The 26,488-nt window shown below is 57.4% G+C and overlaps 1 protein-coding gene and 1 non-coding gene across 2 annotated transcripts; both read right to left on the bottom strand.

The window, feature by feature from the left end:
* Positions 1 to 5,483: 5,483 nt before the first annotated feature.
* Positions 5,484 to 21,796, bottom strand: WNT10A (Wnt family member 10A). Its single transcript, XM_027879315.1, has 4 exons — positions 21,738 to 21,796; positions 18,716 to 18,978; positions 10,432 to 10,808; positions 5,484 to 5,990 (listed from the first exon to the last, which is right to left on the bottom strand). Exons 1-4 carry the CDS (start codon positions 21,794 to 21,796, stop codon positions 5,523 to 5,525), a joined length of 1,167 nt encoding a protein of 388 aa, XP_027735116.1. The 3' UTR covers positions 5,484 to 5,522.
* On the bottom strand, positions 8,404 to 8,476 carry TRNAV-GAC. The gene has a single exon. It is a non-coding gene; the product is annotated as a tRNA-Val (tRNA).
* Positions 21,797 to 26,488: the final 4,692 nt, after the last annotated feature.

The following is a 26,488-nucleotide window of genomic DNA, read 5'->3' on the forward strand; positions in this document are numbered from 1 at the left end:
CATGTGTCACAGACTTGTGCCAAGGACAAGTGTTCTTCACACACTCCCCAAGAAGTCTGGGGTGTCCCTGTTGTTTTCTGGGGCAGAGGACCACATTCAGGACAGAGAAAGTAAACAACCCTAATGAAAGCCATTGCAGCAGGTGCATGTTACAGGCAAGGTGATCTAATGGCGAGAGCACTCCCTCTGAGTCCACAGGCTCTCTGGGGAGACTTGGTGCCCATCTGCTTGGTGAGGATCTCAGCCACTGGGGTATGGGCTGTAGAGGACCTTCACATCATCCCCCTTCCCAGACATACTATCAGCCTTTTTCTCATGTGTCTCCCCACCTGTTCTCACTCTGGTGCACCCACTGCCTCTGCTCAGATCTTTTGTTTAAGGGGTTCAGTGCACCCCAAACTCTGTTCTCAGCTTGCTCAGCTGTTATCTTTCTCATTCCTTGTCCAGCTTGCTCAGCTGTTATCTTTCTCATTCCTTGTCCAGGTTCCCCCTACAGTTCTTCCTACCCCAGCCCTTGGAGCTGCCCTGGCTCCATCACAGCCTTCAGCCCAAGCCCTCCCTCTGCTCTCCATCTCCACCTCCCATGTGCATCCAGACTCTGCTGGCTCTTCTGCAGACACATGGCAGGCCCATGTCCAGGGACAACAAATCATGGAGGACAAAGAGCTGGTGCAGTTATGGCTGAGCAAGGAGGCTGCAGTCCACCCAGGCAGTGACAGTGCTCCTGCTGAGCCTGTCTGCTGCCGGCATATCTGGTAACTCAATGAGCTCAACACAGTGGTGGCTACAGCCTTCTCACTGGGCAGGTGACCCACCCCTCACCATGGAGGGCAGTGCCACTGGGATGTGTGCCAGGGGGTGGTGGGCAGGAACTGGGCCTAGCAGAGGGACTGCAGGACTCCTGGGCTCCTATCCCAAGCCAGCTGCTGCCTCGCTGTAGGTGCTTAGCCTTGCCAAGCAGGTCAGTTAGGGCCAAACTTTTTTCTTTTTCAGGGGGTTGCACGGGTGCTGGTGCCAAGCATGACATGTTGGGGCTGAACTTCAGGAAAGCCTTGGAGCAGTCTCTGCATCTCAGCTTGCAGCACTGTGCCAGCCAGGCTCTCAGGATGGGTCTCAAGCCACGGCTACCTGCTTCTCAACTCGAAGAAGAGTGGAGGCCAGTTGCTTAGACCAAGGAAGAGGAGGGTCTGCCCTCTGCACCCTTTGGACCAGCAGATGCAATGAGGTTTTGCTCTCTTGTGACTTCCAGCAGCTCAGGTGCATCTGGCTGCTTTTGGGGGTCAGCAACCTACCAGGCTCTGCTGGCCAGCACTGCCAGCCCTGCCCATGGCCATGCTCCTGCCATCCCAGTGAGTGGGATGGGACAGGGGGGTACCAAGGATTCATTCACTCATGGCTCTGCTTCATGTTGTGGTCTCTGCTGAGAGCAGGAATGGAATTTGGATGGGGTTGGGTGTTCCCGTGTAGCGATTCCCTCAGGCAGGATCTGGCTCTGATGACTGTTCTGCACGGGGAAGAAATACCAGAGGAGTTACTCACGGCTCACTGGGGCATGATGTAGCAACTCCTCATCGGTTCCCCCCACCCTCCAGCCAAAGTTCCTCTTGTGATCTCCTGGGGAAAGTCCCAGCCCCCCCCACTCCCCCCTGCCACCCCCAGAGACCTTCCCCACCCTTGCTGGAGCTTTCCAGAAGCTGGAGATGAGCTGGGGCTTTGGGTGAAAGGAGAAAGAACCCAGCAACCTGCTGTGTTGGAGGGGATCAACTGCCCCTTTGGCTCTTCCACACTGTGCCTGGTGATGGGCATAAGGCCAAGGGCTGAGAGAGCACCAGTCAAGTGTATCCACATCTGGACAGCTACAGATCTGGCTTCAGACCTGGCAGAAGTACAAACCAATCGGGCCAGCTCAGGTCTGTATTGCCTTTTCAGCGGTCACACTCAGGTCAGGTTTTCCCTTTGCTCTCCACAACCACAGGGACACAAAGGGAGATTTACCTTTGGTCTTCTGGAAAGATCTGCGAAGATTTCCTGTGCCACTGGACTTCACGCATGGCTCTATCAGAGCCACCGGGCTGGTGACCCCTTCTGCAGCAGGGACCCTCAGGGACAGAGGAACTTCTAGAGCTTGGGCCAAAATACGTAATGAAACTGGAGCAAATGCCACCTGCTTATGCCAGCATTGACTTACTGCCTTCTTTAGAAGCCTTCAGTGCCCTCTTCATGACATGCATGTGAGAAGAATGGTCATTTCTTTTTTCAGTTTTGGAACTCTCTTAGTGATTTGCTTCTGCAGGAACATGATGAGAAAGCTTTGGGAAAATCTTCTCCCCTCTACTGGAAATGTGCCTGGGCTGTTCTACACTGATGGTCATTTCTCTCTCTTGGGTGAAGCACCTTGAAGCTACCCATGTCAGCCCAGAACCACCTGCAGTGCTCTTCAGGCTGGAGATGTCCTTCACAGGGAATGAGGGGCCATGCAGCAGAATGTGCAAGACTGGAGCAGCTCAGCAGGCTCAGATAGTTTCTCCATGAGAAGAAACATCACTCTTTGGTGGGACTGGGACAGATCTCACTGGTGGACCAGGGAGGCTGGTTCATGGACGAGATGTTTGTGGTGACCATGGTGTGCCAAGCCCCCACTGGCAACTGATTCTGGAGGCTCAGCAGTGGCCATGGGGAAAGGAGGTGTCCTGCACACTCTCTATCCAGCAGTGTGGTTGTTAGGATGGCTTGGCTGCCTGGTAGCTGGTTCCCACTTAGAGGAGCATGGGGACACTTTTTTTGTAACCACAGGCACACTGGCCTCTTTCCTGTGGCTCCCAGACACTCGGCGTGGGAAGCCACAGAGCAGATTTTGAAGGCTGGTATTGCGTTGGGAGCCAGCTGGCCCCAGGAGGAAATAAAATCATGCAACCAGAAAGCCTGTGCCCTGGAGCTGCCTGCACCCGGAGCGTGCTGCCTGCAGCCCAAAGCATCCCTACAGCACAGTGCTTGCACCCCAACCATGCTGCCTGCAGACCAACCAAGATCAAGGGATCTTCTTATGTTTGCCTCTAAATGTCCCTGGGTCTCAAACTCAGACAGGGTCTCTGCAGAACCAAACAGCAGTGGGCACTGTGCTGGGAGTCTCACCGTAGCTGTGCTGGCATTACTGGTATGCTCTTTCACAATGCTGTTTCCAAAATGGGGTGGCGAGGGGAGAGCAAGCTGCAGTCTTTGCAGATCCAGGATGCTCAGAGCCTGGTCCCTCACTGGGGGATGTGGTATGTGCTTGGGGCAATAGCCCTGCCCTGCATCACCTCTCTGCATCATCAAACACACCTTGTTCCCATTCCAGTCCCCTTACAGGGGAGTCATGTGCTGGGATCCAGCTGCTGCAGCGCAGGTGGCCTGGGATTAGCAAGCAAGGGAGTGAAGGGGCCGGTGCAGTGTGGGGAGAGCTCAGTGGTGAGTCAGTCATCACCCTAGGCAGCCCTCAGATCACAGGCACTTGCAAAGCAGCCCCTGGGAGGTGGGAAGCCAACGTCAAAGTGCTGCAGCAAGATAGATGTGCAGAGCCCCACTGCCCTGAGCAGCACAGCCCTGGGGACAGAGGGGTTTGGCCAGCCTGAGAGGGAGGGGAACATTATGGAGTTCAACTAGAGCTTGGGGCAAAGGCCAAAAGGCAAAGGTCTTGGGGATTTGGAAAAAGGGTCCTGATGCTGAAGATGAATAATGGAGATGGAAAAGCAGGACCTCAGAAGGGAAAATAAACTGCTGGAGCATGCCCTGTCAGAGCAAACTCCCCCCATGGGAACAACACTGCTTTCATGCCCCACAAGGCAAGCCTGGATACCCCAAACCCCAAGCTGAGATCCTGTCTCTGCAAGGCTACCAGCCCATGGTCTCTGCTCCTGGGAGCCACTGGGGTGATTGGTTGTCCTGCTGCCCCTGCTGAGCAGGCAGACAGAGCCACAAAGGTGCCCCAAGATCACTGGAGCTGCATTTCCCTCCAACACCTCCAGCATCCTCCTCTTTTACTCAGCCCCTAAAACACAGCTGGCTCCAGAAGCAAGGACCCCATCCACCTGGTCCCTCCTGAAAGGGCAAAACCAGCCCTCCTGCCCAGGGGTGGCAAAGTGCTGTGCATATGTCCCAGCTGATCCAGTCCCGGCTGCCCGTGGAAGCGTTTTGAAACGAGGACATAGGCCACTCCCTGCTGGGCCTGGGGCGCTTGCTTCCTTTCAGCCTGGTATTTTCCTTCTTGATTTAGTTTTTTTTTTTAATTCACTTCTATTTTTTTTTTGTGTAGCCCCAAGGGGTGCGCAGCCATGGGAGGAGCAGGGAAGTTATCAGCCAGGAGATAGCAGCAGCATGATTCACTGCCTGGCCCCTGCAGGCTGCTGCAGCCGGATGGGTGCCCTCCCCACCACCGCAGCAAACTGCCATTTGTGGACCCCTGTTGTCTGGCCCACCCTTGCTGCCTTCCCCTTTCCCTCCTCTCTGGCCCTACCATCCCTCCCCAGGAGGGAACAGCCCCCAGCTCCAGTACAGTCAGGGGCATAGGGGCAACAGCCAGGATTCCCAGGCGATTGATGGGGTCCAGCATGCATCCAACTGGGCAGGAGCCTCCCAGCAGCCACCTTGCAAGGGTTTGGTGTACCTCCATGGGGTCCCCACCTCCTGCCAGTCTGCAAACAGCTAATAGGGTGGTTATTATGGATGGCAGCAGAGCACAAGGAAGAAAACCTCAGACAAGTAGGTCAGCAGCATCGAGGGTCCCCCCTCTATCCTTCTGTCATCCTACAGGAGTACAGAGCCCAGGAAGAGCAGGGTCTGCACCCCAAAATAACCTGTGCTGTCTCCAATCCACTTTTATTCACAATCAGAAAATAACTTACCATATAATAACACAGACACACACAGCACAGCCCCAGGCACCCTCCACTCCAGCCACAATGCTACAGCTCAAGCCAGCCCAGGCTCTGCCTTGGCAGAGGCCAGCCCCACTCCGAGAAGCTGTGCACCCTCTCCATCCCATGGGATGCTCCACCTCCATTCTGCTCAGGGCACAGCCTCGCACGTGGTTGGAGGAACTTGTGCACAGTGCTAGTGTGTGTCGCCCCCCTGCCCCGTTTCCCTCCCACCCTGGGCTCCCCATGCCCTGCTATTCCCCACCCCACCCTGCTCCATGCGCTGGGTGCCAGCGGGCACTCCCCCACCCCCATGCCCCCCCTCAGCCCCCCCTGAGTGGTGCTGGTGTCGGCGGTCTGTACAGCATGGCCGTGCGCTCCCCGGGGCCGGGAGCCTTGGTGCTCTTGTGTGGGGCTGGGGGGGCAGCGGGCAGCCCTGCCCTCCCCAGGTGACGACAAAGTGCTGATTTAGGAGGGTGCTGAGCGTCTCCTCTCCTGCTCCCTTGAAGCCGAGGGAAGCAGGTATTGCAGCTCCGCCTCCCCCCCAGCGCCAATCCCTGTCTCCCTCCCCTGGCGCAGGCAGGTGTGCTTGTCCCTGGCACCCTGGGGTGGGCACCCATTCCTGCCTGGCTACTTGCAGACACTGACCCACTCGGTGATACGACATTCCTCGCAGGCCACGAAGCAGCACCAGTGGAACTTGCAGTTGCAGCGCTCACTGCGTGTCTGCCGCAGGATGTTGTGCCCGCGGCCGCAGCACAGGCTCTCACAATTGTCCATGCCCGGGCTGGTCTTGTTGCACAGGCGACCTTGGGTGCCCAAGGAGTCCAGGGCCGGTTCCCGCTCGCAGAAGTCGGGTGACTTCTCGAAGTAAACCAGCTCGCTGATGCCAGCCCGGCGGCGATGCCGAGCATGGCCCGGCTCCAGCTGCCCGGCATTCCGGTTGTGAGGCCGGATGAGGGTGGCCCCGTAGAAGCGGTCCTTGAGCAGGGACCCCACCAGGCGAAACTCGGGCGTCACCTGCCAGCACGTCTTCAGCTGGCAGCTCCCTGAGGTACCGTGGCATTTGCACTTCCTCCTCATGTTGTCCATCACCACCTGGGTGGGGAAGGAAGGACAGAGGGGGTTAGCGTGAAGGAGATGCATTTTTGGGACTGGAGAAGCCACCGTGGAGCTCTGTGTGAGTTTGCACTGTGGGAACATCAAGGGCTGGCATGAACAGCCATCAGAGCTCTGGAACTGCAAAGCCAGCGAGGCTGCACCCTGTTGCTGTGCCCAGTGCAACTCATATCCCACACCCTATCCCTTCCCACCCTGGCAGTACCAGCTGGCTTTTATGTTTCAGCAAGGGATTGGCACCTAAAGGACTGGGTGAGCTACCTGAGCACAGGGAGGAGAAGGCGCCCGAATTTCACTGTTGCTTAGCTTTGACAGCATCAACCTTATCCTGGACCCTAGTTAAAAGCCAGCATGGCTGCATCTCTGCAGCTCCACTGGGACCCCCCAGTGCAAGGGTCTCCCACTCACCTCATTGCCAGTAGCACTGCAAAGCGGGCAGGTGAGAGGGATTCCTTCCCCTCCCCAGGGCTTTCTTCCCATAAAGCCCCAGTTCCATGAGTCCTGGGAGCACCTCCACTTTTAGTTCTTGCTTGCTTTCCAGCTTTCCAACCCCAGCCACAGCACCATGGGGGCTGAGGCACTGTCTCCCACCACCACCCAAATTCCAGGGAGGGATCAGAGATGCTCACGGCCTTGACTTGTGGTTTGTAGAGGCTGCATTGAGGCCAGTGCCATACATTCACCCCTTGCAAAGGGTCCAGGATGTGTGGGCTGGGCTGGGCTGTGGCTGTGGTTTGAGCTGGCCAGAGAGAGCAGCTCAAGCAGGGGCCAGAGGCCAGTGTGGTGGTTAAGGAGTTCCATGGGCTTCCTGAACAATACTGCTGAACTCCTAGGCTGTATACTGGAGTCCCCCTAGATCCACCATCCCTACAAGTGTGGCCAAACCATCAGTCTCCAGGGGCACAGCATGGCCACACATCCTCACAGCCTGGGAATAATGTCCTCTGCTCTGTCCCAATAGGGATTCCCTGCTGGGTTGTGTGGCCCCCATATCCACGTGCTCACACAGGCTTCAGCAAGTCCTCTTCCCATGGGGACACCCAAACCCAGCTAGGAGCTCTTCTGGGGCTTGCAGAATATCACAGGCTGATCCCCCCACCCAGGGCCATTCTCTGGGGCTCAGGCAATTCCAGGGGACACATGGCCCTGCCCAAGGTCCTGTTCCCACAGTGCCAGTCCTGCCCAGCCACCCAGCTTCATGCCTGCCACATGCTGCTGTTCCTACCCCCTTCCTGAGGGATATGTGTTCCAGGAGTGCCTTGTTTTGGTAGGGGTAAGTAGTTTTTATTCCTTGTTTTCTTGTTTTTGAGTAAATCTCCCTGTTGCTAAGCACTTATGGTAATGAAGGCAGGTCAGGGAAACATGCCTGGAGCTCAGGGCACATGGTAGAGAGGTCTGGGCTGGGCTGGAGTTTGGCTTTCATCCTGCTAAGTCCTGTCTCCTGCTGGGGAGAGCCTCCACCTCACAGGTAATGTGCTGCTTGGCCTCTCCACCACTGGGTGTGCCAGCCAGAACACCAGCTGCTTGCCACCATCCTTATCACCATCCACGGGAACACACTGACACTAGCACCCCATCCTTTCCCACATTCCTTCCCTGCTGCATTGGCTGGACCAGGAAAAATCTGCATGTAGGGCTGTGGCTGGCATGGTCACCACTGGGATGGAGGGGGCAGTGGTGTGACAGCTGGACAGGGGCTCCTTTGGGGCTACAGCTGGTTGCAGCAGGGGCTGGAAAAGGTGGTGTGTGTGTGTGCAATCTCCATCACCGAAGCCATCACCCCAGCATATCGGGCCCCAGCACCACAACATCCATCCACCCCTAACCAGTGACAGTTTATTCTCTCCCTCCTGCTCAGGCAGCGCAGAGGGGACAGGACCCTGACACAGCTGGGATATCGAAGAAGGACTCATCTGAGCCTTGGTCCCACGCTTTTGCCATTGGATCTTCTCCAGGCACCCTTACCCGGCCACGTCCTTTCCCTGTCTCATAGACACCCGGGTTTGGCACATGCCCGGACTCGCTGGTGCTTTCTTTCGCACATTCCCAGCTCCTCCCAGACACGCTCATAAGAGCTTTATCGTAGTCTTTGTTGTGAGGGTAATGGGTAGTTCCTGGCTTCCTTTCATCCTCTCTCACTCTCTGATCTGGTGAGTTAGGAGGACCTGCAAAGTCTCTTTCACACTCCTGCTGCTCCTTTCTGGGGAGCTTTCTTCCTTTTCAGGGATGCAGGACTCCCATCTCAAGTTGGACCAACCAATGTTGGGCTTCCTATTCCAAGTCAAGACCAAGGTGACCGTTGCCACCATCAGAGGATGCTGCACATCCCTTGCAGCTGCAGTCTACTCCCCAGCTTCATAGCTGGATGTAAAATGAAGGAAAACAATCTGGGTGTTTCTGCCTGGTTTCGAACCAGGGACCTTCCGCGTGTCAGGCGAACGTGATAACCACTACACTACAGAAACCCACTCCTGATGGCCTTGGGATGTAACCATTGATGGAATTGTCACCTCCTTCCAGCACTGCAGTGTCTGAAGTGGGAGACAGGCTCACCCACAGGCAGAGCACCCCTGGGACACACAGGGGTCACAGAGAGGATGGTCAGAATCAGTAAGATGCTGGGGAGCTCTAATGCTGCAGCCAGTCGGTGCATGGAGAGGGATGGTGCATGGCAGGGCATGACACAAGCATCTGCATCACGGCTTTGCTAAAGGGATTCAAGCCTAAGGACTTGGAAGGGAGGCCCACAGAGCTGCGGCACCCAGCACAGCTATTCCCCTCCCAAGAAATCCCAGTAAGGTCCCTGAGCTGGGCAGCCTGTCCAGACATTGCTTCTCCACATGCACAGGTACCATTCCCTCCTTTATTCCTTCAGTCCCACTCTGCCTCTGCTTCTAGCTCCCAGGCTTCTTCCATCAGTCCAGCTCTTGTCTCTGAAGCCACCAAGAGCTGACATTGCCAGTCCTGTGCCTTCCTGCCCTTGGGGACAAGCAGACCCCAGGCATTTTTGCTGTTGCTGGATCCCCCAGGAAACATTTCGTGACATACTGCTAGAGCAAATCTCTCACCTTCCCTTCCTTCTGCAGGGGGCTGTAGCATTTCCCTTGTGAAACACGCAACACAAATATCTGAGCACTGCCAAGAGTCCCAGAGATGCAGGGGAATCAGGATGAGCCATGTAGACAGAAATGGAATGGGGATCTTTCCCAGCTTTGGGCAGAGCAGCCTGCAGAGGATTTAGCTGCATAAGACTGAGTGAGTCTTCACCACGCACAAGCAACAAAAGCCAAACAAGACCAAAGTTTCTGCTTTCCCCAAGCATTTACATCTTGGCCAAACTAGGATGGCTTCTCCAGGGTGGTAAAGCTCAGCTCCAGCACTGGGGAAGGGTACACATCAAGGTCCTGCTCTGCAGCATCATAGCTGCCTTCAAACATGCTCAAAACAAGAGGCCCATCCAAACATCTGAGCCATCCCAAGGAAACACTCCCTGTGGAATTCTGATTTTTAATTATTTATCCCTTCAGCCACTACACAGCCCCCTGCACTGCCCTGGTAGCATGTGGCTGGGGTCTTGGGGACAAATGTCCTGCTAGATTCATGGGATGGGGTCCCCCAGGCTCCTGCTGGGAGCAAAGGCAGTCAGGGAAACACAGCTATCCCCCTGGCCTCTCTTGCCTGCATGCTTCTTTGCTCCAGTGTAGGCTGCCTTTAAAAATCAGCTTCCAGACAGAGTGAGGTACTAATTAGTACCTTTAATGAGACCTGACATCATAAGAATGGAGGGGAGGCTGCCCTGCTTGCCTGGACAGGCTCCAGCACCCCCCCTAGATCTGGGGGAGGAGGCTGTGGGCTGTCACCTCTGCTCCGAAGGGGATGCTGCATTTCACAGCTGGTATAGACACCCACTGCCTGGCTCAGTCTTGGTCACATCTGCCTCCTCAGGGCACCGGCTATCTTTCTGGAGGCAGAGATGTGGGTGGGTGCTACAGAATCTGTGCTGTGTCCCCATGATGCCAGTGACTTTTTCCTCCCTGTCTTTAGCTCCCCCTCCCTCTGCAGTTCACCCAGTCCCTGAGAGGCAGGAGCTGGAATCATTGCTGTGCAATCCCAGGAGCACCACTGCAGCACAGGCAGGTGACAATGGCCTGGGACAGTGTCCCTTGGCAAGGGGACAGCATAGATACCTTTCCCAGAAGAGATGCTTGACAGGCATCTCTTTGCAGCCCTGCCCCTCAAAGGGCATCACAGCCTTTGCTTTGTGCAAAACTGGGGAGAGGGTGTGCCTTGGGGGAAATCCCAGCCTCAAACATGTGTCCCATGGCAGCCAGCACGAGCCCCTCACAACTCTCCCACACATGTCCCGGGGACTCCGTTCCCACCACCATCTCCCCACAACTCTCCCCATTGTCCTACTCACCTGCCGGCCCACACGGTTGTTGTGCAGCCTCATGCGAGAGTGGATGTCTCTGTAGGTTTCCCGGGAATCGAGGAAATCCTTGGAAAACTTCTCCCCATAGTCTATGTCAGGGCTGCACCCTCCCCATTCCCAGGAGTCCTGGAGGCCGGGGGTCTCTGCCGGCATGTGCTCCATGTGCACCCCATGCACCATGCCTTTGCCACGGTTCATGGCTTCCAGCTGGAGACGATGCAGCTTGCGTCGAAAAGCCTCCTCATCGCCCCGGCGCTTCTGGTCACAGCCACAGGCCTGCAGCTTCCCGAGGGCACAGGCGTTGGACACAGCGTGCACCACGCCAGCAGCTGCAATGGCGTAGGCAAAAGCGCTCTCTCGAAAGCCTGTAAGGAAGGAGAGAGTGGATCTCAAGCTGGGTGCAATGACCCCTGTGGGAGGCTGGATGAGCTCAGCATCATGCTGGGGCGTAGGGAGTCAGAGGTTCAGCTTGTGTCTTGGTTTTTCCTTATGCACCAGCTTCTGCCTGGACCCCACTCCGTGAATCGCCACTCTGTGCTCTCCAGCCCCATGCCCACCAGGACACATTGCCATCCTGAAGCCCAGCCCTGTCCCAGCTGGGACCCCAGCTTCCACCATCACCCTGCTCTCACATCACCCCAGGAAATGCCACCACAGTGTTGCTCCAGTATCAGCATCATGGCTGTGAGGCAGTACCTCCTCCCGAGTCCACTCAGAATTTCCTACTACATTAAATATAATGCTGGCTGAGGAATACTTCTGCTGAGGAATGGGCCATTTTTGGTTACTTGCAGAGTGCAGGTCAGGCAGTAGCAGGAGCAGGCAGCACTGCTTGTCCAGCCCCATTCATCTGCCCATGTCCCTTCCCTCCCTGAGCCCCACCAGCTCTCACAAGAAGCTCTAAATATGATACCACGATGGGAAAAAAAAAATAAGCATCCCTAGTCAGTTAGGGCATGCCATGACCACACCATGCACTGCCAGGGCCAGCAGCTGGTTGTCATTAAACACTGGGGGAGCAAGGATGTCCGCAAGTGTCATTAGCTGGAAATGGGGCAGATGGACAGAACGGGCTCCATGGTGCTCTGTGAGGCTGTGAGCAGGGGCTGCCTGAGGATCTCTTGGCTTCACTGCAGTCAGGTGAAGACCCTCTCCTACCCGGGAATTTCTATTTCATTTGAAATGCAAAGTAATATTTTTGTTCATAGTTCCCAGGCCAAGCAGGGAGCCCACAGTGCCCTTTGCTTCAGTGCACAGTGACCAGCCCCAGCACGAGGCAAGAAAGGAGGGAGAGCCAGATTTGTGCTGTGGCTTCACACGTGAATAAATAAATAGCTGGAGCTCCCAGCCTCTCTCCCTCTGTTGGACAAGAGCAATTTGATCAGCCCTGTCTTTGCCACAGCTGAAGAGACGATAGCTTTTGGGGCACTTTCTTTAGCAGATCCATGCCATCAAATGGGGGCCTTGGGTGAGCATCCCAAAGCACAGATCCTGGGATGGGGCTCTGCCAGCTCCCTGCCTGCGCTACGGAGTCAGGAGAGGTGAAAGCACAACCGCTTCCTGCTGCCGTCGCCCGTCCTTGGCAGCGCTCCCCATCACGCATGTCTCCTCCGTGGTTCGCTGCCGCCCGCTGAGCAAACGCTATGATCTTATTAAAGGGAAATGAAATGCAGCTCGGAAACCTGCATTTAAAGTCATGCTGCTCTTTTGTGTGTTAATTCAACACTGGTGCATTTAAAAAATTAACGAGGCACTGCTTAAAAGCCAGCAGGAGCCTCTCCCAGCTTCCCATTGGTGTGGGACAAGCTTGCTCTCAGCCTGCCTCTTTCCATGCACAAGTTGAACAACATTTTTCAGCGGGCAGGTAATGGGGCTGCTGGTGCGTACACTGTGCTGTGCAGCCTCCCTGGGGAGAGCGCTGGCAGGCAGCACCTGCAACACACCCACAGCACTGCTAGAGCAGGAATGCCCACATCTGGGGAACTTCAGTCCCCAGGTGAGCAATGGAGGATGGAGGACCAGCACAGAAAGGTCTCCTTGATTCCCAAAGCCTCCCCTTATCAGTTCTCTGACCCCCACAGTCTGAGCCAGCTCCAGCCCTTCATAAGCCAATGCTCAGCACAGCCCAACTTGTCACTGCCACCCGGCTTGGCATCCCCAGCTCCTCACGCAGCCAGTGCATGAGGATGGAGACAGCAAACCCTGCACCCAGCACAACATTGTCCTCTCAGCCCTGCCTTCCCGTTAGCCTCTTTCTCACACATTTCTTCAGCCTAACGAGTAATTTCCCATGTGGCATCTCCTTAAAATTCCTTCTGGAGCCCAGACAGAAGCTCTACCCCACCCAGTCCGTCTAGCAAGCCCGTCTCCTTATAGGTAGAGAGGCCAGGTTTGTTTGGTGCCCTCCATGGCTGGGAAGCCCCTGGGGTCAAGCCCCAGTCCTCTTTCCTCTACTGCTCTCCAAACATATGAGAGTTGGTGGATGAGGCATAGGTCCTTGCCCTGGAGCTGCCATCCTCCGGGCTGTGACCAGGGGACAGACTGGTCCCCGGAACATGACATCACAGCACTCTGGGAGTCTTGTTCCCATCTCACCATGGTCATTTCCCTGCTCAGTATCACTCTGCCTGTCCTCGTCACTCTTCCCTGCCTTCTCTCCTTCTTCCCTCACGTGTTCTCACAGGGAGCTGTGAGAAAAAGAGAGGAGGGGGCTATGGCAGCACTGGGACCACAGCAGACATGACGGCATGGATCTACTTGGAGGTTCAGTTTACATTCCTGGATCTACCCCAGCCACACCAGAGACAGAGGACTGAAGCAAAGCAATGAGCAATATGGCTGCAGGTGACAACCACCAGCCTTGTGGGCTCAGTGAGGGTGGGAACCTCCAGGAACTGCAGCCGAGAGCAGCATGTGGTAGCCAGCCCTGAGCCCTTTGGAGAGAGGCTGTCCAGCTACCCCAGCCACCTAAGACCTTGGCAGTGACTTTTGAGTCACCATATCCCTCCAGAGACCACAGAAGAGGTGTAGCTGTGGGAGGAATTGGAATTATTGACACCACCCTGACACCACCACTGGCATCCAGCCTGCAGTGTACTCAAAGAACTGTGCTGGGCAAGGAGGACAGGTCTGAAATACTGGCCCGAGGTCAAATCCCGAAGTGGTTTTCTTAGCAGAGGAAAGTTTTCCCTGTCAAGATGTGCCCAGGAGTTGGGGGGTCATTTAACAGGACCTCAAGTCCCAGCGGCACCAGCTCTGCCATGGTTGCTGCAGTTCCTCCATCTCTCATGTGGATATGGGATGAAGGCTACAGGGCTGGCTCAGGCACAGCTGTGGTCTCCACAGTCTGGAGACCAGGGAGAGCTGGAGTCCTGGCCTTCCTCTCACAGCTCACCGTCACACCCAGGCAGTGACTCTCTCATGGCACCCATCACTGGGTGACATCAAGGGAGCAGGAAGGACAGCCTCATCCAGGCTCACCCTAGGGTACCCCAGGGATGCTCAGCTGTCCCCTTCATGGGCAGAACCCCCAAGGAATGGGGCGTAGCTGCCAGTAGCTGTGGGCATATCGTCCCAGCCCTGATATAAGGCAGAGGAGAGCTTCACCCGCCACCTCCTGTGAGTCCTGCCAAGACAGCCAGTCCCGACACGCTGCCTCTCCCCCAGCCCTGCTCCCTCCCCTCTCCCTAATTAAACTGCAGGTGAACCTGCCAGGGTCTGGCCCGGCACCAGGCACTAAATGCCTCCCTGCAGATCCTGACTTGCCTCCCTGCACCTTCTTGAGGGTGCCAGGGGCATCCTGCAGCCCTTGCTCCTCGTCCGTCCACGGTGCTCTGAGCCAGCAGCCCTCTCCACTGCACAGGGTGCAGAGAGCCAGGCCCAGCCCTGCACCCTCAGGAATGCTGCCCAGACTCCAGGGTCTCACTTGCACCCATCAGTGGGGGGAAGGTCCAGGGAATGGGGGCACCCAAAGGGTTGAAGCCAAGCATCCAAAGCACCCACATGTGCTCTGGGGCCAGGTGGGCAAAGCCTTGGCTTGCCTGGGGGTACACAAAACCCTGCCAGCAGCCCAGCTGCAGGTGCGCCAGGCCAGGCGCTGCGGTCTGCGGGCACTGGAGCTTGGCTAGGACTCTGCAGAGCTGGGTGCTGGGGTCCTGAGCTTGGCAGCATCTCCCAGGATAGCTGTAACAGCACCTGCCTCCCTCAGCACACAGCAAAGCCTCCCCAAGCTCCATTTCACAGCTGGCTGGGCCACAGCACCTGGTGTTTCCAGCCTTGCAGGGAGTTCCCCACTCCTTGCTGTAAGAAATTGAGATTTGGCCATGCAAACCGCTTTGCACCAGTGAGCCCTTCTAAGGTGGGCACAGGGCATGCAATCATCACCCATCCCTCCAAAGGCTGCAGGAACCAGGAGAAACTGCACCCCAGAGCCATGTCCCCTCCATCCATATGCCCTTGAGGGCTTTGAAAGACATCCAGCCCCTCCATGAGGGTCCCATTTCTTTCAGAGTTCCATATAGCTCTGAAAGCTTGCAGGGAACAGCGACCTTTGGGATAGGCTGGGATGAGCAAAGGAGAATAGTCATTCCCATAGCACACCTGAGACAGCCCCTGCCCGGCAGTCAGACAGTCCCAGCCCTGCTGGCATTGCACACACATTCTAGACGAGACCAAGACTCAGTGACCCACCACCATCCACAGCTTGGTTTTTGGCAGACAGCCAGGCATGATTCAGCCCAGCCAAGCCACAGTGCCTGATAGCCCACAGATGCTGTGGTGGGACCACATACCAGGGGCAACAGGCCATCCCTCCAGGGAGGTGGACACAATTGTGCTGCTCACCCTTAGAGCAGGAGCAGGGGACCTATCTCCACTGCTGGTGCAGATGCAGCCACCTGCCTCCACCTCACTGCTCCATCATCCTGCATCTCCTGGGGCCAGGGGAAGACGTCTCTCTGTCAACCAGGCCAGCACATGGAGTGAGAGGGAGGTACAGCAGAGAGGGATGGGACCAGGGACAGCACTGGAGGGTGCTGGCAGGAGTGACAGTGCCAGAGAATGGGCAAGAGGGTGGTGAGTACATAGGCAGCCAGCTGAGAAGCCTGGAGAGACTGGAGGAGTATTTGCAATAGCAGTGTTGAGCCTGGATGCCCATGGAGGGGATGCTGGCCAAGGAGGTTTGGGATGCAGATGGCACTGGAGACTCAACAAAGGGTACAAGGGACATCCCATACCCCAAGGGTGCAGCATCAAAAGACCAAACCTGAAAAACCCACAGACCATGGCAGGTCTCAAAAGAAACCAGGGCCTCTGTGAGGGCAGGTATGGTAAACTTCTGGGCACCTCCTCTGCTTGCCCTCTGCTAACCTGTTGTTGGGCCTCACAGCTGCTGTTGCCTGCACCCCAGAGATGGCAGCATGTCCCTGCTTCCGCTGGTGGGTCTGTGCTCTGCCCAGGATGCTGTAATTATCCCTGTCATCAGCTATGCCACCCAGAAGCCACCCCAGACTCTGAGCCCTGTCCAATTTGAAGCCTCTCTGCTCCTTCCTGGCTCCTCAGGGCTTGCACTCAAACTTTTGGGATCAGCTCAGTAGGATGAGGAGACAGGCGCTTATTTGCTATTGTCCTCTGCTTTGCCCCCAGGGAATGAACCCCCTGGATACTGGACAGAGTGTGGGACAGGTGCTGTAGGACAGCTTGGGACAGTGCTGCACCCTGTCCACTTCATGCCCCTGCTGGGGAAGATGTGAGAGATGCAGGAGGATGGGGCAGAGTTGGGGAGAGGAGCCAAGCGAGGAGAGTGGGAGGGAGAAGCCAGCTACAAATAATTTAAAGTGAGATTCATGCATGGCTGAACTGATGGCAGAAGAAGTGGGAAAAGGAATGAAAGATTAAAGGGGTCTGTCACTTCGGGTTACAAACAATGATCCTACAAGCACGTTGCGTTCCCAGGCACGGCAAGGATGGGGCAGGGCGCAGAGCAGAGACCTGGTCCCAGGGGGTCAGATGCATTAATGTCTGCAGCACAGAGTCTGCACCCCTCGCTTCCACCACTCGCCTCTCCTCCAGTGCTGGGCTCCGGAGATGCATCCAGCATCCCTGCTCTGATAGCTGCATCTATAACAGATGGAAGGTGGAGCTCAGAGCTCCAACACTGTTATTGAGGGACATGAGTGGGAAGCAGGCCAGGGCATCAGCTTCAAGGCTTGTTCCATTCCAGAATGGCTCTGACCAACTGCATGGGATAGCCTGGGTGCTTGGGAGGCATCCTGCACCCTTTGCTGCCAAAACAGGAGTGCCACAAGGTGCCTGTCTGCTCTGCTGCTCCAGCCATACCTCCATCTTTCCTTGCTACTGGGTGTTGGGTCTCCATTCCAGAGAATGGGAACCCACCAGTGCTGAGAGCCTGGACTGAGCCAAATCCAAGAGCTCAGGACTGGTGCAAGAGTACAGGGTCTGTGGAAGTCCCCACTCCCATCGGTCACAGCCTTGACAGCAGGAAGGACTGCACTGGCACATAAGACACGAGTGAGATGCAAGTCACTGGCCCCCAGCAGCCGAGGTGGGCTGAGTGAGGGATGTAGGTCAGTGCTCTCTGCTGCTAGTGCTTCTCACCCAGCCTGGTGGGAGCCAGAGCAAGGAAGCTTGTCTGGGTGTGTAAGCAACTTGAGCCAGCAAGTCGATGTCTCCTGCTGCCCCGAGGAGACTAGAAGTGAACCGCATTCCTCAGAGGACCTGGAAATACCTCGATGCTTATCAGGGCTGACAGTCCCCACCCTCACTGCCAGGCCCTAACCTGGGCGCTGCTCACAAGGGAACAGACGCTGCCCTTCTACAGGCACCAAGGTCCTGAGAGTGACCACGGCTGCTCCAAGCAGGACCACAGCCACGATTCCACACATGCTCCAGGGTAGCATACTGTCCAGTGAGGCTGTTCAGGCTGCCCTGGACATGAGGGACCTTCAGACACCAAAATGCTTATGTGCCCCCCTCTCCAGCCATCTCCCCACCTGCTACAGCCACCTGTGGGCTCCTGCTAACCGCATTCCCTCGACAGCATGTAAGCCTCAAGATGCCAAACTCTCCTCTGTGAGACTCTCCTTGTAGTCCTGGGGAAAGAAGATGTAGGATGTGGATGTTTGGAGAAGAGGGGATGGACGGAACTCTCTGCTAGGCATTAAGCTGGGAGGGTCACAAAGCAGGTAGGTGAAAAGTTTCTTTGATAGTTTTCACCTTCCTTGGGACCTGAAGGAGTGATGTCTGTGCTTGGAACCTTGCCTGCCCTCAACATCCTACTGTGTACTAATGGTACCATGTTGTCCTCTCCTGCCCATGGTCTGAGGGAATGGGTTCTTAGAAGTGTGCTGAGGCCCAGGCTTCAAGAAAGGGTACTTAGGTGAGAAGATACATTCATGTCCTGTAAAAGGACCCATCAGGCCACAACCCTAATCTGTACCATGCAGGGCAGCCCCTCTGCGTGCAGAATTGGCTCCTGAGGAAGAGTATCAATCAGGGAGACTAACAAAGGCAGAGCCAGCCATGACTGCAAGGGAGATGAAGAGACACTGGCACCAGGGCTTGGCAGAACGTGGAGAGCTAGGAGAGCTCTCCCAGCAGGGCAGCTGGGGGCTCTGTGGACAGACAAGCCCCCAAGAAACCCTCTATTCCTGCCCCCCTGTGCCACCATGCCCTAGGGTCCCACAAAACAGAGAGCCCTTAGTTCTCTATGTTGGGTAGCCAACACAAGGCAAGGACTCCAGGACGACAGGCTCACAGAGGTGTGTCCCGCTAGCATTCACCTAGTGACATTTCAGCTCACCATGACATCCTACCTGGAGCAGGAAGGAGTCAAGATGCTCACTGCATCCACTAAATCAAATCCCAGTGGATGACATCCACTTTCAGACCCACCAACTATGCTGCACACCCATGGCACACTCCAAACACCAGCCTACTCCACAGAGGGAGAAGATGCCAGAAAGTGGTGGGGCCTGGAAAGAGCCTTAGGAGCAGCTCAGACTGGTCAGGGAGGAGCATTTCAGGACAAGGGCCAGTGCAGGTACAAAGGTGTGTGGAGCAGCTTTGCGCAGTGCAGTGGTCCTTGGTCTGTCAGACCCTGAGGTTTCTCTGCTTTCATCCAAGGGGATGCTGAAGACCTGGTCTCATCCCCTGAGCCAAGGAAGAGCTGTGCAGTTGCCCATGGGGAGCCCATGAGGGCTTCTGAGAGCAGGGGCTAGACAGAAGGAGAAGGGGGGAGCCATCCAGCCCTTACCTCTGCTGAAAATTATGCTCTCATATGGAATCTTATTCTTGGTCTCAAGGCTGGAGCAGTTCCAGCGCTGGTCCCGGAACTGGTGCTGGCACTCATGGATGGCAATCTGGATTCCCTGGATGGCCGAGGCGGTGACGTCGGGGTGGCGCACACACACCTCCAGCTGCCGCCGCGTCAGCCCCGGCAGGGTCAGGCACACTGTGTTGGCATTCAGCACTGGCTCCGATGGCAGCTTCAGGCCCAGGATCTCATTGGAGCAGGAGCTGGGAGGGAAAAGGGCACTCTTAAGCTCAGAACAAGCAATGTGTCAACCACTCATTTTCCGTTTGGGGAGGGGGAAAAGTTTGGGGGAGGACACACATGGGGAAGGGAGATACTACACAGGACACACTGCGCTCACTGCCTCTAGGGAAGGCTGGGAAAACCCTGGGCACAATGACAGCTCTGGCAGGCAGAGATGTCCCAGCAGCACTGGGGCTGCAATCCCTTCCAACCCCATAAGCAGAGCCCAGGCATCCTGGCAGCCTGTGCCCTGCAGCAGCCAAATCTGTCCCTCCTGCCTCTGGACCCCAGTATCTCCCAGGACTGCACTCCCTCTGTGTGCTCCCTCAGGGATCTCTCACACTGGCCATGCAGTGCAGACTCTCAGGCACAGATTGCCCCAGATCACCTTCCCTAGAAAGCATGGTTTTCCCCCTGAGAGAATCTAGAGACCCTGGAGTAGGAAGATCATTCTGGGTCCAGCTCCATGCCTGTTGCTGGCTGATCTGCCCCCTGCATCTTCTGTATCCCCCCACACACTGCTGGTCCTCCCAAGTGTGGTAAACAGAGGGACCAGCCTCTTCCTTTCAGGTCAGCAGTGAAACCTGAAGCCAAGCACTGTGCAAAGTACCCTCAAGATCCCAGAAACAATCCCAAGTCCACCATCACATCCTAGCCCCATTGAACCTGATGCCAGTTGCCACAGAAGCACGGAGACCAGCAGATGGATGGGTGCAAGGAGAAGCACATGATCCATGGCAGGGGTACAAGTACTTATACAAATAGAAAGGCTACCTGGGGAAACACCAAAGTAGGTGGAATGTGGGTAGATGGGATGTGGGATGCGGGAAGACAAAGCATGTCCACAGACAGATGTCTGGAGCTAAGACAGCACTACACACGACAGACAAATACAGAGAAGGAGATGGTAGGAAGCGTTTGCCCAACTCCAGAGAATGGCCTGAAGGACCCTGGGATCAAGTGCCCAAGCAGAGGACCCACAAAGCAAGCAGCAGGCAGAGGGATGCTGAGCAGCATCCAGCATCTTGCAGCAGGGTCCACTAGGAGCGCAGCACCACCCTGCCACTTGCTCGGGACAACTTGGTCCCTGCTGGGAGCTCTCTCCAGGAAGTGCTCCCTTTTGCCTGGGACAGTCAAGAGCTGGGTCCCTAGGAGGAGCGAGGAGCAAGGAGCTTGAAGCCCTTTGAACTTGGATTACAGAAACAAGACTTGGAGGAGGATGCTGGAGGAAGGACTGCAACTGCCAGGTCTTGGGGAGAAGGGTTACTCCCCCTCTGCTCCTTCAAATCCTGCAAACCTGGTGCATGTGCATGGACAGAAGCAGCTCTCAGGAGTCAGGAGCTGAGTTCCCCAGCTCAACCCTCACCCTGCTCTGGAGGAGGGGTTCAGCCCCAGGGTCCCTGCTGCATTACAGCTTTCTCAGGAGGGAGGAAGAACTGTCAGGGCCAGGCTGCTGCTTTCTCCATCTTCCCAAGGGTGTTTATACCCATCCCACCACTTTCCTGGGTGGTATATGGATCTACCCCAGTGCAATTCCACAGTGACTCCAACAGGAAGAGTCGAGGTAGAGCAAAGAGAGAGGAAGGGGGTGCCTCCCTCCAAAGCCCCTACACAGGAGAGGAAATCTGCCCAGCTTCCTGTGCTCATTCACACTGTCAAGCAAGCCCTGGCTGACACGAGATGCACAGCAGAACACAGCTACCATCATCCCCAAGCCCAGCAGCTCCTGCCCCAAGCACTGCAAGGACCTTGTTCCCTGCCTGTCCTGAGCCAGAGATAGTGCCTGCCATCTTTTCCCAGGGCATCCCAGGATGAGGGGGATGTTATGGTCCTTCTCCCTATTGCACTGCAGGGAAACTGAGGCAGGGGCCCCAGAGAGCGGAGGGAAGGTCCTCCTGCGTTTTGCTCCACCCAGGGCTCAAGGGGCCCAGAGACCGGCAAGAAGCTGTCACTGTCACACTTAGGAGGACGCAGCACTCCCCCCAGCTCTCTTCCCCCTTGAAATCTGGATTTAAACTTGATTTCACGGTGACAAGCCCCCAGGTCACAGGCTGCAGCGGCTGCTGCTTTAATTAATACAAGTCCCAACGTTAACAAATTATATTTAAAGGGGCTAGAGGGAGGGGGAAGGGCGGGGGACACCCCCCCAAACACATTCACAGCAGCACCAGGGTTAACCCCTGGCTGCCTGCAGTGCACAAGTTTGGGAGCGGGCCGAGGTGAGACAGAAACAGACAGGGTAGTGAGTGTTGGGGGACCGTTTTCTGGAAAGCGAGCAGCCCCTTCTTATCCCCTTCGTCTTTAGGATCGGCAGAGCCAGGGAGGGGACACAGGGCGATTCAGTGAGCACCGACCCCGGCAAGAGTGACATCCTCGCCGACATCGCCCCGTCCTCCGAGGTGAAGCGGGGAAACTGAGGCAGACAGGGCAGGCGCTGGAGAAGCTCCGGCCGGGGAGGAAGGGGGACAGCCTCTCGGAATGGGGGAAGCCGCGCATCCCGCTGGCGCACCGTCGGGACGGGGGAAGGCGGAGGGGGAGCAGCGGTCCTGACAGCGCCTTGAGCGGGGGGCCGCCACCGTGCGGGGCCGGGCCGGGGCGGCAGGACCCCCCCCCACCCTCCGGAGTCCCATGGGCAGACCGCCCCCGGTGCGGGACTGGGCGCTGCGGTTTCCCGGCACCCTTCCCGTGGGGCCAGGGCGCTCGGCGGCGGGGCTGGGGATGGAGGGGGTGCAGCTCCTACCTGGGTACCCAGAGGCTGAGCAGCAGAGAGCAGAGTCCGTGGGCCAGGGCCGGGCGCATCTTCGCTGGGGCAGCGGCTGTGCGGGCTGCGGGCGGGCGGGCGCCTTTGGGGCAGGGGCGGCGGGGCTCGGCGCTTCTCTCTGCCCGCTTTGTTTGTTGTGGGTTGTTTGCTTGTTTGTGTTTTCCCCTCTCCTCCCTCTCACTGGCTCCCTGCGCGCCGGGGCTCGGCTCGCCGGGGCGGCTCTGCCATCCTCCCGGGATGCCCCCCCCGCCTCCCGCCGCCCCGGCGCCCTCCGAGCCCGGCGAGGGCTGCGCGCCCCCCGCCCTGCCCGCCACCGCCCCGCTGCGCACAGCCCCCCGGCTCAGCCCCCCATGGCGGGACGCACCGGGGGGCCGAGGGGGCCCTCGGCCCGCGGGGTGCGCTCCCCCGCCGCTCCCCAGGGCGCCCCGGGGCTCCGGGGCCGCGGCGAGCGTGGGCAGGACTCGCCGGGCGAGCGGCTCCGCGGCTCCCGCGGGGCCCGCAGGCACATGGGGAGCCGCGGCCCCCCCGCCGCCCCCCGCAGCCGGTGTCGCCGAGCCGCCGGCGGAGCAGGCAGGGTCGCGGCCGGAGCGCCCCGGGAGCGCTGGGCGCGGAGCGGCGGCGGCAGCGGCTCTGCCTGGGATCGCGCTGCGCCGAGCATTACTCAGCGCCCGGAGCCCGAGTCCCGACACGTCCAGACAGGAGCCCGCGGGGGAAGGACGGGGCAGAGGGTGGCAGCGGGGCGGGGAGCCGGCGTGTCGCACGCAGCCTGCCGGGGAGGGAGCGGGCGGCGGGGGGGCGAGCGGGCACGGGCGGCGAGAGAGTGGGCGCGGGGCGGGGGGCACGGCGCGTGGGGTAAGAGTGCACAGCGCGGAGAAGTGTGTGTGGTGGGTGTGCTCAGCGTGGAGGGGTGCGTGCGCGGTGTAGGGTAAGTGTTCGTGGCGTGGGGTGAGCATGTGCGGCGTGGGTCTGGAGCGCAGGGAGAGGTGAGTGTATGTGGCCCAGGGGCAAGCGTGCACAGTGTGGGGGACTGTGCGTGGGGCGAGGTGAGTTTGCACGGTGTGGGAGCATGTTCGTGAGGACTTGAGGGAGTGCGTGCAGCTTGGGGGAGTGCTCTCAGGGCATGGGAGATGGGTGCTGTGGGCGTGGGGTGAGTGTGCACAAAGAAATGGAGTGTGCAGAGAGTGAAGGTGAATGTGCATGGCATGGGATAAGCATACACCAGCTGTGGAGTGAATGTGCATGGTATGGGATAAGCTTACACCAGCTGTGGAGTGAATGTGCACAGTGTGAGCGTGCACCGAGTGTGGGTGAGTGCCCAGGGTGCATGGCATATGTAAGTGTGCAGGGGACATGGGTGAGTGTGCACAGTATGCATGAATGTGTGGGACCCTTGTATGCAAGCATTGTGAGAATACACTGCATGGGTGAGTGGGCATGGCAGGGGTGAGGGCGCATGGGGTGTGATGTGTGTATGGTGTGGGATTAGTGTATAGGGCATGGCTGTGGGTGAGCAGGCACTAGGCATGGCGGGAGGGTGCATGGCATGGGGTGAGTGTGCACAGTGCAGAGTATGCATGGAGCACAGAGAAAGGGTGAGTGGTGAGTGTGAGCATGTGTTGAGTATGGAGAATATGACTGCCCAACCCAATGCACGTGTGCACTGGATGTGGGGCAAGTGTGCATGGGGTGTAAGGCAAGTGTATGCAGTGTGGTTGAGTGTGGACAGTGTGGATTGAATGTGGCTGAGGCATAGAGTGAATAGGCAGGGAATGGGGGCATGGGTGTGCATGGGGGATGGAGAGAGTCTGTGGTGTGAGGTGTGTGGGGAGTGAGTGTACATGAGGCATGGAGTGAGTGAGCACTGGGAGAGGGCTGTGCATAGCATGAGTATGTGAGGAGTCAAGGTAAGTGTGTCAATGTTACCGAGTATGCAGGGAATGCTGGGGGTGCATAGAGGTATCAAGGTATGCACAGGGGGGCTGGGGGGGCTGGCATGCACTGCAGGTGTGCCAGGTGTGCAGGGAAGGCATCTTTGATAGTGTGAGGCATGTAGGTGCCTGTCAGTGTGCACAGGAGTGTGGGAGCAGGAGTGGCATGTGCTGGAGGGGTGACTCTGTGTGTGTGGGCATGGAGAATGGCCGTTTATATCCCATGGATGTGCCAGCCCTGTTTTGGGTTCGTCCAGCCTGGTACCAGGGAACCAATGCTGTCTGTGGAGGAGCTCTGGCTTCCCTTGACAGGGCAACCAAGTGCTGCCCACGAGCCCTCCCAGGCTGGGCAGGTTGTGCCCACCTCCTTGGTACTGTCATTTCAACATTCAGGCACCCCTGATGGGTTCCTGATGCCCAGTAGGTCTTTCATCTGGGAGCTGTGCAGGGACCTTGCAGGTTGTCCCTGTGTCCTCCTGCTGGTTCCTTGGGGACAGCAGGGTGGCCCTGGAAAAGCCCAGGGTAACTGGGTTCTCAGCGAACACTATCTGCCCCAATGAAGCCTCTTCCTAGTCATGGGGATACTTGGTGCCCCCTTAGTTTGGGTGCCCACCCTGAGACTAGGGGGGTTCCAATTGGGCACTGGTGGCTGGGAGATGGCAGGCAGTGCCCTCAGAGGTCCCGCTATCCCCATCCACCAAAGCCCACACCAGGCTGGTGTTCTTGCCATAAGCAGCTGGGTGGCAGCTGGGAAAGCACTTTCACACAGCAGGCACTGTTCATCTCCCCACTAGCATAGCAGTGCTGGCAGGGGCTGCCATCTCTGCTCGTGTGCACTGGTTCTTGTTTGCACCAGGGAGGAAAATGCACTTCCTCTGGGAAATGTGTTGCAGTCTGGGATTGGGCCCAAAGACTGCACTTTTCCCCCCTCAGACTCTGGGTGCAGCAGTGTGGCATCACTGTGGAGGTTCCTTTTGCAGTCATGTAGTTGATGGCTGTTCTCCTCTCCCCGTCTCTGCTCCTGAGTGGGCTTAGCCCGTGGGCAGGTGTGGGAACTGGTATAGAGCCAGAATCTATCCTCCACTTTCTTGCCCACACAGCAGGAGGAGGTGAGTGGGGCACAGAACCTTGTCCCTTGTGCAATGCCCTGATCGTACAGAGGGGTCCCTTGCACAGCATCACCTCAGCACTCATCACTTCCTCCATAGCTGCTGCCCTCCTGAATCCCCCCAGCACCCAGCAGGTGATGTGGGGTTCCCATGGGATTTTGGTAGTGCTGTCAGGACACCTCTCAGTCACCTGCCACTGAAGGGGACAGAGGATGCCTCTCCCCTTGCTGCAGACTGCTGATGGGATGTGCGGTGTCAGGTCGGGGCAGATCATACCAGGGGAATTGGTGGGGGGGGCACACAGTGGTCCCTAACATATGGGCCATTGGTCCTACCCTCTCTACTTCCTCCCACTCAAGAGCTGACTCCTGTTTGGTTTTTCCTTTGCATCCTCGTAAGGGGTACATCCTGTATCCCCTCCTAGCAGATGGGGTAGGGCAGAGGAGCACCCCCCTCTTCCAGCTCCCTGGCTCAGGTGTCCCCAGCAGGTCCTCAGCACCCATTGCTTTCTTGGGCCACCGCAGGGGTTACACCCAGGCATGGGATTCCCTTGTGCTGGACTCACCACATGGTGCTCTGGTGGATACTTTTGGGGGTCTCCTGGTGGATACTTTTGGGGGTTCCCTGGTGAAAGTGGAGCACCTTCCCACCAGAAGCTCCTTCCCCATGGGAAGGAACCCCAGCTTCCAGGCTTCAGAAGCGCAGATGTTTATATGTTTTTTAGGATCCTGTGCACAAATAAATGCCAAGGAAAATCAGAGAAGAAACGCTTTCATCCTCCTCCAGCCCTTAATGACATAATCGCTTCCAAGAACGGGTGTCTCACTCGCACGCTCCTGCTGACTTGGGGAGGAGGCCGGCCGCTGTCCCACTGTCTCAGTGCTCACAGCAGGGGCAGGCAGAGGGGGGGACCTGTTTCCTCATGTCCCAGCAATGTCCTGGGGCTGAAGAGGAGCCAGGTGAGCCTTTTGCTCCAGCCTTTCTTCTGCGTCACTCTGGCAAAGCCCTTAAGCACAAGATTAGGCACCTGTTGTGGCCTGAGGAACTGGGGGCCTACGGGACAGGACCCGGCTCCTCTGAGCAGGGATAGGTGTAGGCAGGCACGTGAGGCTGGTGGAGGATACCTTGGCCCTGATGAGACTGTCAAAGCTTAGGGCAAAAAACTGAGCCTTCTGTGAGCACTGCATGTGTCCTTGTCACTACTGCAGCTCCCCAGTTGAGAACACAGTATCACAGAGCCATGGGACCTGTCACCTCTCAGCTTCTGTCCTGTCTCTGCACCCCTTGGCAGCCTCACACTTTGCAGAGGCAGGGAGGGATGAGGGATGCTCTCAGACCTGACATGGAGGGTGTTGCTCCCCAGAGCCAGGACAGGAAAGGTGATGGGAGAGTCGCTGGCACAGGATACTGTGGGAACATCCCTTGGAGCTCCCCTGCCAGGCCAAAGCACACAGGCTGGTCCCTTCTTTCAGCAGGTTATATAATGCCTCAGAATGTGCTTTGTGCAGGGGACTGGCGAAGCATCCATCCCTCTTCCTCTCCATCCTGCCTTCCCTCCATCCTTCTGTCTCTGTCCTTCCATCCCTCTTGCTATCCTTCCATCTCTTACGCCACACATCCTCCTGCCTAGCCCTCAGGCTGCCTACACTTTGCCTGCTGTTCCCCTGCCGTTGTGCAGGAGCAGGTCCTGCCA

Source organism: Empidonax traillii, unplaced genomic scaffold (genome assembly GCF_003031625.1).
Source record: "Empidonax traillii isolate 1590-97213 ecotype Southwest subspecies unplaced genomic scaffold, ASM303162v1 scaffold5:size3517227, whole genome shotgun sequence".
Lineage (NCBI taxonomy): Eukaryota > Metazoa > Chordata > Aves > Passeriformes > Tyrannidae > Empidonax > Empidonax traillii.